The sequence below is a fragment of the Poeciliopsis prolifica genome, unplaced genomic scaffold (assembly GCF_027474105.1).
Source record: "Poeciliopsis prolifica strain line A6 unplaced genomic scaffold, Auburn_PproV2 SCAFFOLD026, whole genome shotgun sequence".
NCBI lineage: Eukaryota > Metazoa > Chordata > Actinopteri > Cyprinodontiformes > Poeciliidae > Poeciliopsis > Poeciliopsis prolifica.
Genome location: NW_026562401.1, coordinates 4148079 through 4161831, shown reverse-complemented (window position 1 = coordinate 4161831; position 13753 = coordinate 4148079). Strand labels below are relative to the sequence as shown.

General features: G+C 40.3%; 1 protein-coding gene across 1 annotated transcript; it reads left to right on the top strand.

The window, feature by feature from the left end:
- The first annotated feature begins 2947 nt into the window (after positions 1-2947).
- crabp2a (cellular retinoic acid binding protein 2, a) lies at positions 2948-13449 on the top strand. The gene is made up of 4 exons (XM_055047422.1): positions 2948-3246; positions 8447-8625; positions 9163-9279; positions 12461-13449. The coding sequence occupies exons 1-4, from the start codon at positions 3165-3167 to the stop codon at positions 12509-12511; spliced, it is 429 nt and encodes a 142-aa protein (XP_054903397.1). The 5' UTR covers positions 2948-3164; the 3' UTR covers positions 12512-13449.
- Positions 13450-13753: the final 304 nt, after the last annotated feature.

Genomic DNA, 13753 nt, shown 5'->3' with positions numbered 1-13753 from the left:
ATCACTTGCACTCAAATTTCTAACTTTCTCCCTAGCTTAACTATTTCTTCTGCCATCCATCTTCTCCTATTATGCTCTCCTCCTCTTCAACAGACTTGAGGAATGTGTCCGAGCAGCACAAAGGAACAAAAGCCAGACAGCAGGAGGAGAAGGGGGCGAGTGGGAGCGAAGGTTGCCCGAAATGAAGGAGAGACAGAAAAAGGGGGGAGGAAGGAGTGAGTGGACAGAGTGAGGCCGAGAGGAGCAGAGCACGGATGAGTGCACCTGAATGCTGAGCCGTGCTTTGTCATGGCGTGCTGACATGCAGCATCACACACATTTTAGAGCTCTTTATCAAGCCCCGCTTTGAAACGGCACACACACACAAGATGGGTGAGGCTGTCACTGAGCTGCTCTGCTTCTAAACCCTTTGATGCATTTTTTGTTGTTGTGTCATGGTAATATGTTAAAGGATCCGCAGCAAAGCCGAAGATGGATTCTCTAGATGCTTGCTGGCTTTTTGTGTTTGAACTAGTCACTTTGAATTTGAGGAGATGACTGATTCTTCATTTGGCAGAGAAATTACATTTTCAGCAGACCACAGTGGAAGGGATGTGGCAGAATGTTGTCAAACTGATACAGAGATGTGCACAATCAGCTTAACTCCAATTGTAAAAGAGTCTGTGCACTTTGAATGTTTTCACATCTTAACAACAACCAAGAAATTCTATGTATTTAAATAAAAAGAATAAAGTTAAATATCAACGCAAAGTGACATATAATTGCAAAGTAAAACAATAATGCGCAAAAAGAAAAAAGAAACTATCGAAGTGTGACTTGCATTTGCATTTAGCCCCATTATTCTGACTTGAGAAGGTTCATAATTTCTCCCATCATCTCTACAATGACTCCTGGTGGTGGCAGTGTCATGCTGAGGTGATGATTCTCTGTAGCAGAGATAATGGAGGACAGCTGCTTAGAAACTAGAGACGCTTGAATGTGCTGGAGATATTTTTGCAAAGAAAAGATAAAACTTTCAGCCTCAATCTGGAGTACGGATATATGCAGGCAAATGGAAGCCATTATTTTGATTTAAAACCAGTGAAAGGTTTGTTGACTTTAAGGAGTTATTTGATGCAAGAAAACGTTTGTGCATACACAGATGTTATCACCCCACCAGCGAATAAATGTTGACAAAAGGAAAGATGGGTGTTAGAATCAATGCAAATGAAAATGCAATGTGCAGTTTGCATGTAAAGTTTGAAGTCCTGATGATTAAAGTACAAATGTAATCTGATATTAAATGTACATAATGTACATGATAGGATCATAATGTAATAAAAAAGCTGATTTCATCCAAAGTTCACTGACGGACTTGTCTTTGGACTTTGTTTTTGTTTCCAAATATTTTAGTTGTTTAGTTAATATTTTAGACTTGCAACTGTTGCAGAATACGGAAATGTTTGATAAAATGTTGATGATGATCTTTCAGATTTTCATCCCCACCAGATCACATCGCATTTGTAAATCACGTGGCACAATGCGGACAATTTCAAGAGGTATGAAAACTTTTGAACTGAATCTCTGTGATCTTGTTGGAGAAACAAAAACACCATGAAAAAAAGATGAAAAGGAAGCAGCGAAAAGAGAAAGAGTGAAGGAAAACGGAGCGAGCCTGTGGAAATCAGATTTCTGATATGGGTGTCTTGTGAGAACATGCTGTGATTGTGTCACGGTGTGTGGGCCCTGTGTGTGTGCGGGGGGGAGAACAATGTGAACAAGCTTTGTTCACATCAAACTCGCCGCAGTGTGAGATGCAGTTCGCTGCATTTGGACGCAGCTCTGTGCGGAAAAGTGCATATCAGGTTTCCAGGCGCTGTTTTGCTTTTGTTGGTCGTATGTCTCTGTTACAGGTTTGTGTTTTAGTGAGTTGGAGTTTTCACACAACATACAATAAAGGAGCTAAACCCTCATTATTGCCCACCCATCCTTTGCTGGAGTCACCGGTTAATTCGCCGTTCAGTGAAGCGGATAGGATCATCCATCAAGAGTCAATAGTTAACGTCGGCTTTGTCCAATTTCCATCCATCATCACCGCGTGCGTGACTGTGCGCGTGCTCTCTATGCGGACACCTCCTCCCCTGCGGGGCCCCCCGCCTCCTGACCCTACCCCGTCTACCAGATCCCCTCCTCTTGCCCCTTTCTTCCGCCCGAGCAGCGGGGGGCAAAAAAGCTTCTACGTGCGTCAACCCCACCTCCTCGTACTAATCCCCGCACGCCCTCTGCTCCTGTGCGCTTCCCACAGGAGGGTTTAATTTTCCTCTAACGCAGCCGCAGTTAAATGGATATATCCCAAAAGGTCGCAGCCAGGAGCTGTATCCCATTACCAGCACTTTTATTTTTATGGCACGGAGCAGTGGCGCACAGGAGACTGGGGAGGGGGTGAACTTGACTTTCTTCTCTGTTCACAAACATTCACACACACACACACACACACACACACACACACACACACACACACACACACACACACACACACACACACACACACACACACACACACACACACACACACACACACACACACACACACACACACTGCCGCTGCCATCCAGTCAGTCTGCCAGTTGACTGGTTCTGCCTTCTCACCGCCCTGCCAAGACGACATGTTCTGTCAACAGACTGGCTTGGCTACATCCTCCCTCTTTTGAAACGGCAACGAAGCAATCAATGCAATCTGCAGGACAAGTTGCAGGAACGAGACTTCTCCTGCGCGCCTGGCTGCTGGGGCTGCCGCTAAGCGTCTCCAAATGCTGGTCTGGCTTGGCTCCGCGCGTTTACCGTGAAATGCACATGTTGCCTGCAAAGGCGGGGTCAAATCGAAGCCCCTCTCCCGCTCATCACTCAGTAGGACTCCGGGGCGTGCCCACATTAAAAAACGGAGGGGGCGTGCGCATCCCCACGCAAGTGTCTTTGCTTGCCATTCATTTTAAGCGCAGCAGCTTTGACCGAGCATCACACAGTTAGAGATAAGAGCTGTCAGACGCAGCCGCTCAGACTGAGCTAAATCAAAGCATCCCCCAGGCTTCAGGTCAGGCGGAATAACTGGAACTTACATTTTACGCGCGGAAGAACTTGGACCTGTCAGCTCACTTGAATCAATTTATAACTACCTGCAGCCGAAGATGGAGCGCCAAATCCCCGATTTCTCTGGCACCTGGGAAATGAAAAGCTCGGAAAACTTTGAAGAGCTTCTGAAAACACTGGGTAAGCAAAGAGAGTGATGCTTCAAATTAGCTTCTCGCTTCTTTTTTCACACATTATTTTTTTGCAGAGACTTGCTTCCCATTTATCACAAAGACCTTGTTCTGCAGGACACATGAGGGTCAGATCTTGCACGGGATCAGCCTGTTCGGCTCGGCCGGGGGGCGGGGGGTCTTTGTCATTCTGCAGAACCAAAAACTCAAAGCTTGGGCCCCCACTCTTTTTTTCCTCTCCCATCTCCCCTTTTGACCTGCCCTCACAAACACAAAGGAGACAAACGGTGGCACATCTGTGCGTGAACAACCTCCGATTATCTGAGTGGGTGTGATTGCTGAGGAGGGCAGTTATGACACAATACAGTAGGGCAGACAGTAGCATCATTATGTAAAGTATCAGTCAGGGAGAGGAACAAACACCTGCTGCCAGCCCAAAGCTGTTTGAGCCCCGCAGGCCCACAGCACCACTAAACGTCTCCTGATGTCATGATCTTTCTTCTATTTTTTAAAAAAGATCATCATTTCACATTTAACACAACTGGTTTTACACTTAACAAGCCAACAACTAACTGAAATGATAATTATTTAAAAAGTGAAATAGTTGATAACTACTACCCACTGTGCCAGCCAATAAAATTATCCACCAACAACTGCCTGCAGGACCATTTAAAGAGCGTAGAAAAGTTTTTGGTAAACTTTGTAGTATGTTCAAGAGAGCAACACAAGTGAATGAGGTATTTCTTTGACTTGCTCATGCAGATTTAACTAAAACAAGCAGAATATCCCAGAAAAGTTTTTTTTTATTTATTTCAGGAATTCAATTGAAAAAGTGAAATTAAATAGATTAATACCACAGAGCGATATATTTCAAGTGCTTGTTTCTCTACTTTAGATGACTAAGCAGCACAGCTGAAAAAAAACAAACTTCTGTTCCTAAAAAAAGTTTATTTTTCAATTAAAAAACAACAACAATTTCATCAAAAGATTTTTTTTTTTTACGCTCTTGACAATCATGATGAAATTGATCTCCAGCAGATAATATTTTATTGCTAAAATCCACAACAATGCATATCAATGTAAAGCTGAGTGGAAGAAAAAATATGAAAAAGATCTTCAAGTAACATGGATAATTGCAGCCTCAGGAGAATCATAAAGAAAGTCTAATTCAAGAGTTTGATAAGTGGTTGATAGTATTCACTATACACAGTGACATACTGAAGGTGATTTCTTTGCTGTATCCACAGCTTTCACCTATGTCTTACCTGGACTGATGAGGAAACAGACTGGACTGTTGCTCAGTGGTCAAAAGTATTCATACTCTTTGGCAAATCCACTGAGAAGCTTTTCATAATAAGGGCAGAGTTGGGAGGTGGGAGAAAAAGTTTGTCTTTAACATTTCATGCCTCCACAGCTTAGGCAGAAATGATGGGGGGTCTGGTTCGCCTGCAGTGTCAGGGCAATTTGCTGAGGAGAAAAAAACTGGAAGAATCAACGGTGACAAGGAAACAACAATATACAAATGGAGGAACATGTTGAGGACTGTAAGAACAAGCAACCACATAAAAAACAACTTTTACTGGTTTGTTCACAACCATGTAACGCTTTCTAACTTCAGGTACAAGCAGAGGAAATTATTTAAAGGGTCAGTTTTATGTATTTTCCAGGCACATAGTGCCATTTCATAGCACCATCAAGAAACTATATTGCCCTCAGTTGTTATAAAAGTGTTGTACATTTCAAATATGACTTTAAAGAAATCTGTCATTGTAATTTAATGGCTTGAAATTGGGCCTCGGTCTTTACAAAAACTCCTGATCTTTCTGAAACCTCAGAATGTCTCCACTACAGCATTCTTCGATGAAGCATTTGACAATGTTTTTACCAGGGATGCACTGAGAGGTAGCTGGTACTATGAGCTCAACAGACATGTAGTTCCACCAGATGTTTTGTAATTGTTGCTGGCTAGTTTGAAGGAGCTGAGTGGGAGAGGTCTGCTCTGTCAGGCTGAAGCTCAGAAGCTTCGAGGAGGAGGAGCTTCAGCTTTATCCAGCTCTCTCGCAGACACACTCGCTTTAATCCTCAGCGCATGGAGGTCACTGAAATACCTGGTAAAGGCCACTGCTGTCTGGAGCTAACACTCATGATGGCACAGAATTCCTGTTGAAGCAATTAGCAAGCATGTTTTGCTCCAATGATCCTGCCTGTTTGTCTCCATCACTCTGTGTGTGTGTGTGTGTGTGTGTGTGTGTGTGTGTGTGTGTGTGTGTGTGTGTGTGTGTGTGTGTGTGTGTGTGTGCGCGTGTGGTGCGTGTGTGTGTGTGTGTGTGTGTGTGTGTGTGAGGGGGAAAGAGGCTCTAACAAAGAACAAGATGGAGAAGTGATTAGTTTGCACTGTGCGCAATAATCAGGGGTCAGGATTTCTCAGTACTGTGCAAAAGTCTAAAATCATTAACTGTTTGATTTCATTCTATTTGCAAGGAGACAAACTTTTCTGATAGGCAGCTTCTCAAAGTTTCTGATGGTCTTTGAAGTTTCCTCTTTTTGTCTCTGTTTTCACTCTTTTGTTGTCCTGAACCCAAACATTTCCAGAGATTGATTGTTAAATCGTTCAACTCAAAACTCCAGAAATAAACCAGCGCTGTGTTCACGCATAACAGGCCACTTAGCAATTATCTGTACCAATATGGCTCTCCATGCACTTTGTTATCCACAACTCTTAAGCGTGAAATTAATTGAAGATAAAGCACTTCAACACATGAAAAGATATTTTAGCACCAACGTAATGATTCCTAGCAAACTAATGCTTCATACCTGGCATTCAGGAGATGGTTAACTGGAAACCTTTACTGACTGTTTCAGAGTGACATAACTTTGATTTATAATTCTTCTACTTTAGATAGTTTTGGGGCCAAAATCATCCTTTGGTTTTTCACAATTCTAAATTTTAAGCACACACTACACAATATATTGTCATGGTTACGTTCTCTGATTGGAGGGAAAGTGGAAGAAAAGTCTTTCAGGACTTTCTTGGGGACCCATAATTCAAAGGCCATTAAAAGACAAGAAAAAATGCAAATAATACAAATAAAACTTTTCCAAGAACGCAAGTCAATCTGACTCTCTGGAACTTTGCTCCTGGTTTTACTGAAGAAACTTCACAGCTGGACGAGGCCCATCAGCACCACTGACTCTCCTTTCACCGTCAATCTATCGATCCTCTCTTCCCTGACTAACTCCTCCTCTCCGTCTCTCTGTCCCAAATGCTTCCTATGCACTTTGACCTCTGATCCTGACTGTCTCCCGGTGGCTGTGTGTGTTCTGTGGTGAGGTCTGCCTTTTGGTCCCACGTCTGCAGACAGGAAGGGTCGAAGGTAATCTTTAGCGTGAAGGATTTTGCAGAAGCATCCCAGCCTTCCCTCTGCCCTCACCAAATGGTTCACACTTTAGCACATGAACTCTGTTTGCTCACCGCTAAACTTTAAGAGGAATTTTAATCATTTATGTTATTTTTCCTTGCACGTAAACACAAATAAATAAGTAAAAATGAGGAATCTGGAGGTTAAATCCATTATTAATAAAGTTTGTGGATGTATTTATTTATAAAACAGAATATTTATTGTTTTTTTATTATTTTGAATTTCGTTTTATTAAATTCAATGAAAATTACAATATAAATAAAGCTACAAGTTTCAGGACAATATAAAGAAAGAAGAACAATGAAAGAATTACCTGACTGATTACTTATCAGCGTTGATGCCGTGAAATGATGTAGAACAAAGTCTGTGTGCAGAAGCTCCTTTAAATCCTGATGCTACATACTTATTCATCTAAAACATGATCTTGTGAAACATAATACACTCCAGAATGTAGCATCTTTATTTGAATAAAATCTGCTATGAGTTTCTAAAACTCCACATATTGGCAATGTGTTGAAAACATTTGCAAGTCTCCCTTCAAGTCTTTGCCTGATAATTTACACCTCAGTGTCACCGAGTGCAATCTGCATTTTATTCCTCTCCTCCTCAACCAGATGCAGATAATGCTCCCTCTGCCCTGTGCAGCATGTGTACTCTGCATACAGTGTGGATGCTGGACACTATTCATGCTTGGTGACTGTGCATTTCTCTGTGTGTATATTTACACTTGGTGACAGGTGGGAATGTGTGTGAGGTGAGAGGTGTGAAACTCAGCTCGACGGAGCATTTGCACTTCCCCTCGCACTTGGACAGAGATCTTCACACACAACATACAGACCTTCTGCCCCTCGGCAGTCTGAACACCCCGCCCGCCCCCCACCCATCCACCTCCTCCACTCCTTCCTTCTTCCACAGCCGTCTGAATCCCATTCCCTCTTGTTTCCCACACTGCAAAATCAGAATCCCTCTCTTATCTCTTACATTTTCTCTGACAGCTATCGTGTTTCGCCAACACATTTGGCATCAATTAAGTAACTTTTTTTTAGTAAGTTAGAAATAACATGCATAATTTTAGCCGCTCAGATATGCAGTGATTGAATTAATAAGTCATTAAACAAATAAAACTCCCTCTGTGGTTACTGGAAGGAGGACAGAAGAGAATAATACAACAGACTGCAGAAAGTGTAAATCCCCAGTTGAGCCTGGGTGTATTTAATCTGCGGGTTCATGTTTGCATGTGTTCATAGATGATGTTGTCAGGGGAGAATGCAGATGTGCAGACTTGCTTTGTTTCATGACCTCATTATTTCCCCACAATCATTGCTGGAAGGATTTATGGGATGCAAGTGGGAGCTTTTCCCTCTCAGTGAAACCGAGTGTCTTTGAACATGTACAGTAACATTTGTCACATTTTATACATTATGTATAAAATGTATTTATGTTTTATTGAGATTTAATGAGTTGGACCAAAAATGTGAAAAGTCTGTAATTTAATCCCAGTATAAATCCAACTGTTCAGTGAAGGGGTCAGAGATTCATTGCAGAGAACTGGTGAACAAACAGCTTCATGGAGCGCTCCTTTCACTTCACAGGTTTGCACCTCTTTGTATTTAATCCCAATAAATTACACAGAGGACTTTTATGACTCTATGAGAACAAGCTGAAGAGGAATGGATACTATAAATATCTGCAGGACACAATGTTGAAAGATCTGTAAATCAGATTGTAACTCTGTGTCGGCGCTGCACGTTTTCTCAGGCTTTCTCTGTCGGACTTTTTTTTGTACTGCAGGGGTGAATGTGATGCTGCGTAAGATTGCAGTGAAAGCCGCCTCGAAGCCGCTGGTGGAGATCACGCAGAACGGAGAGACGCTGTCCATCAAAACGTCCACCACAGTCCGCACCACTCACATCAACTTCACTGTGGGCCAAGAGTTCAACGAGGCAACCGTGGACGGCCGCCCCTGCATGGTAAGCAAACCTGGATTTATTCCTGAACATTTCTGTTTGTTGTAAATGCAAACACTCATGTCGGAGGCAGAAATGGGTGTCTAAAGAAGGAGCCACCCACATGACATCAATTTGTTTAATTATCCTTTTCATCATGATAAAACTAATACCACAGTTTTACTCCTCCCTGGCTCTCTGAGGGCTCATCAAGATACTCCTTGCTTTGCTTTTCAACATCCCAACATCTTCCTCCCCTCTTGGCCTTTCTTGCCCTCTGCCCCTCCCTAATTCTCCCCGTTCTCCCTGCATGGCCTCTGTGTGGCCGTCTCCAAAGCAAACACATGCATCCAGCCAGGACTTCACTGCATCACAGCTTATCACCTCCAAGTCACTGACCCGCAATGGGTTATTTCTCCGGTTCCTACCCTGGACACTGGATACTTTCTTTGGATCCTTTGGATCCTTTCTATGTGAATGACAATATGCCGGTCTGTGCATCCTGGCAGTTATAAAATATATAGTCTTATTCTTCCCCTCATGATTTTGTTTTGCAATTAGAGTTTTCCACGTTGGGAAACAGACAGCAAAATCAGCTGTGAGCAGACCCTGCAGAAAGGAGAAGGTCCCAAGACGTCCTGGACCCGAGAGATCACCAGTGACGGCAAGCTGATTCTGGTAAATCACACAAACGCTGCTGTTTCATATTGGGATTTCATGAAAAATTATGCACAGGTTTTTCTTGTAATGTTCCTGAATTATTGTGTTGTAGAATCCCTGTTCTGTGCAAATAAAACTGCATGTCTTTAGGGATATGCCTCTACTAGTTTTGCACAGATTTTTGACCCCTCCTTTGCAAAATAGCTCAGGTTCAGTCAGACTGGATGAAAAGTGTCTGTGAATATCAGTTTTCAAGTCAGGCCATAGTTTCACAATTGGATTTTGATTTGGACTATAACTGAGCCATTTTAACACAATTACACTTTGATTAAAAACTATTCCAGTATAATGCTGGTTATATATTTCAGGTTTTTATTGTACAAGAAGGTGAATTGTCATAAAGAAGAATAACTATCTTTTCTATGTAGGTGAAATAGGTTCATTTTGTTCTTGTATTATCAAATAATCGTCTTCCATATTATTGGTGTTTATCTCCTGTTCCGTGAAGGCCAGGTTTTCTTTCCCAAAGAAACAGATTCTCCTGCTTGGGATGTTGGACTATTTACACTGTAATTATACTGTACAGATAATGTTTAAATTTATGTTCTACCATCTTAACTTTTAGCTTTTCAGGCCTACATTTACATAACGTAAGAACAAAATGAGTAGTTTAAATACATATAAAAACGGGTAAATATAATGAAATGAAATGAAAACTTTTCATCAAAAGGTCAAGCTCAAGTTAGTCTTGAATATTCACACGGTTCAATTATAAATGTTATGAACAATTATAACATGTGATTTATGGACAAACAGTTTGGAATGAGTCAGACAAACATCACAAATCAACTTGACTTGTGTTTTAACTTAACTCACATTTTTAGCTTTTAGCCTTTCACCAAAGAAAATATTGAAAGTTGTCCATGTAAGACACTGGAAACTAAACAAAAGAAAAATATATTGTTGGGGAAATGTCCTTTGTTCTGTTCATGATGCCTCCCAGTGGGCATCAAGCGATGCTTTATTAAGTCATTATGAAGATGGATTAGCTGCACCAGCGGTTCTGGTTGACTGGCAGCATAGGCGAGTCCACCCCCCACCTCCAAACCCATTCTGCTCTTTTCTGTGTTTTCACAAAAGAATGAAGATTTCATTAATGCCAAATGAATCTCTGTGCAACTAAAAAAAATCCAGTCCAGGTTTTAACAACTGGAGCTGCTTGGATCTTAAATCACAGATAATGCAGTTCAGTCCAGATTCCTCACAAAAAACAACAACAACAAAAAAAAAACAAACTAAGCAGACCTTTAATTTAGCAACAAACCAGATCCCTCCTCCCAAAAATACAAACATCAGGAGATGTTCCCTCTCCAGTGACTACTCATCCGAATAGAAAACTTGCTTGGGGCACAATTGAGATAAATATTTCACTTTGATTAATCGTGTCGCCTCCCTAAGACTACGTCACCTTGGGTGGTGAGTCATAGCACTGACAGAGCTTCATTAAAACATATGAGAACTGAGGCCGACTCAGCCAAACTCCAGTTTTCTCATCAATATTTTTAAACAAAAACTAAAGATAGTTATAATGATTATTATTGTTATTTTCATCACTTGTGGCAAAAAATTAGCTTATCTGACTTAGCAAGTTCTTTGATAATCATATCTCAACAAAGGGGCTACTTAATTTATATTAAAAATGCTATTTCTTAACCGATGAAGGCATGAACGGGGTTGAAGATATGCAAAAAGCGTGGATGGTGTTTCATGCCGAGTTTTGAATGGTCAAAGTCCAAAACCACAGGATAAATCCTACTCACAAGCTTTTAAAATGAGGGAACCACAGTTGGTCTGCTTTAAGAGAGGAAAAGCAGCCAGACGAGCAAATGTTCATCATTCCTGCTCCTTTTCTCTGCTTGGAATGTCACAAATCAATTCAAGTCTGGTCAGCCTGGCCACCATTTGACAACATGCCCTGAGATCGCGCAAGTCTTTCAAACCAGACAACGTTACAGAAACACAGGGAAGACACAAAGAGTCTCTCACTTCTATTCTGTGTGAGGTTATACATTTCATGCTGTGCGATATAATAGAAATTATACACTTCTACATTTGTTGGTCCTGCTCCACATGAGAACCTGGAGATGACAAAGTGAACAATAGATTGTATTCCTTCCTGCAATAAATACTTTTTTCAGCTGAGCAGCTAGTAAATCAGAAAGGTATTTACAGGGGAATACTTTCTTGAGGGTTGGCATTTAAAACTTTTAATTTGCTCTAAAGCACTAAACCATCAACCGCTGTGGAGCAGCCAGCAGCGGGTGACGTGCTTGTGTCAGAGTCAAATGTCTGTTTCTGTAATCCTGCTAACTGCTGGATAAATCACACTACACCGGCCCACAAAAGTTATCACTGCCACTTGAACCAGTTTGTCACAAACACAAACCTTTATGTACTTTGTAAGGACTTTATCTGATAAATAAATCAGTGCAAAGTAGCACATAATGTGAGCAGGAAGGATAAGGACAAACTATTTACATAAATAAATCAGAAAAGTCTGACCTGCTTTTGTAGTCATCTTTCATAACAAAAGTCTTTTATATATATATATATATATATATATATATATATATATATATATAATATATATATATATATATATATATATATATATATATATATATATATATATATATATATATATATATATAAATATAAAAGATATATATATATATATATATATATATATATATATATATATATATATATATATATATATATAAAAGATATATATATATATATATATATATAAAAGATATATATATTATATATATATATATATATATATATATATATATATATATATATATATATATATATATATATATATATATATATATATATATATATATATATATCTTTTAAAAAAGGAGTTGCACAGATTCTCAATTGGATTTAGCTCCAGACTTTGTCTATGTCATACGAAGATGGCATAGTGAATGTGTTTTGATCTAACTCATTCCATTGTGGCTTAGGCTGCATTTTTAAGCTTGAGGTATTGAGGATGTTTTGAAAGTCCGGCTCCATTTCGTCACGTCTGGCAAGCATAAAATGTGAAAAGTGCTGGGCGTATGAACACTTTCGTCAAACTGAGTCCAGTCTTGTGAGTGTTAACTCTGTCCTTTGTTTGCTGTTTCAGACCATGAGGGCGGATGATGTGATTTGCACCAGAGTCTACGAACGACAATGAACAACAGCACTTCTCATTTTGTTTGCCCTTCCAGTTCCTCTCTCCTCTTCACTGCTCCCAACATCCCTTTCGGAGTGCTGGGAGACACCAATCTGAAGATTTATTCCAGTTAACCTGTTAGCTCCACCATATAAAATTACTGTGGTAATTGTATTTAGCATGTCACATTTAAAATCTGAGCTTCTGTCTTCATCTTCCTTTTCTGACCTGACCAGCTCCATTTTGGGTGGCGCATTGAGTTGCTAAATTGCAGCTCATGCATTTGTTGTCTGTGCATGTGTGTGTGATTGAGGGTTGTGCAGCAACAGCAGGCGAGATGTGAGACTATATTTGTAGAGGTGTAAACCAATCCACGAGCTCTTCCTTTTTCAGGTCACTTTTGACGTCTGTCCTCTCCTCTTTCTGTAGCCTCGCTCTCCTTAGCCCCGTCTAATTTGTTTTTTTGTATTTATTACTACACAACTTTTTACACTGTTTCTCTTTTGTACGAAATAATAGGAAAACGACCCTTTCTAGGGGAAAAAAATAAATCATCTTGACGTCAGCTCTTTGGCTCTCCTGTGCAGAAAAAAAAAACTATTAAGGAGCAGTAAAGGCATTTAACGGTGCCCGAAGTTTTATGGTTTGTGAGTGTAGCTGCAGAATGTGTGCACATTAAATGGCTCCATCTTATTTTAGGCTTTCACTCAGCTGTCTGCAACCAGAATAACTTGTCTGCCCCCTCCTTCTTCACATTCTCTGTCCATCTTCTCCCCTCGTCTCTCTCATGTCCATATTTTTTATGCCTAGTTTTGCTGGATCTGCTCATCCTGCAGCTTTCCTTCACCCCCACAGCTGCAGTTCAGTGGAATTTGTCTTATTTCCATTTTGTTTGGCAGTTGGAAGCATATTGTTCGTTTTTTACAGTTCTTAATAAAGTTTAACAAGACATTTTTTCACCCAGAGCCATCCTTTGTTTCATTGTTGTGTTGCGACAGAGCCAGAAAATCTTTTACAGTTTCATTTGCCAAAGGTTTTGTTGGGTTGTTTTTTTTCTTTACTATTTTTTCTCCAATTAACCTAGCATTTTAAGATAGATTTGTTAGTCCTGTCAATAATAGCACATGTACTTAATGTACTTGCTAATGTATTTAACTTTGATCAATAGACTTCAGACTTCAGAAGTTTTCCATATGTAAACGACGAACACAACGTGTTGACAAATGGAAAAATGTGTCTGTCCCCATCTATTGTTTGACCTAT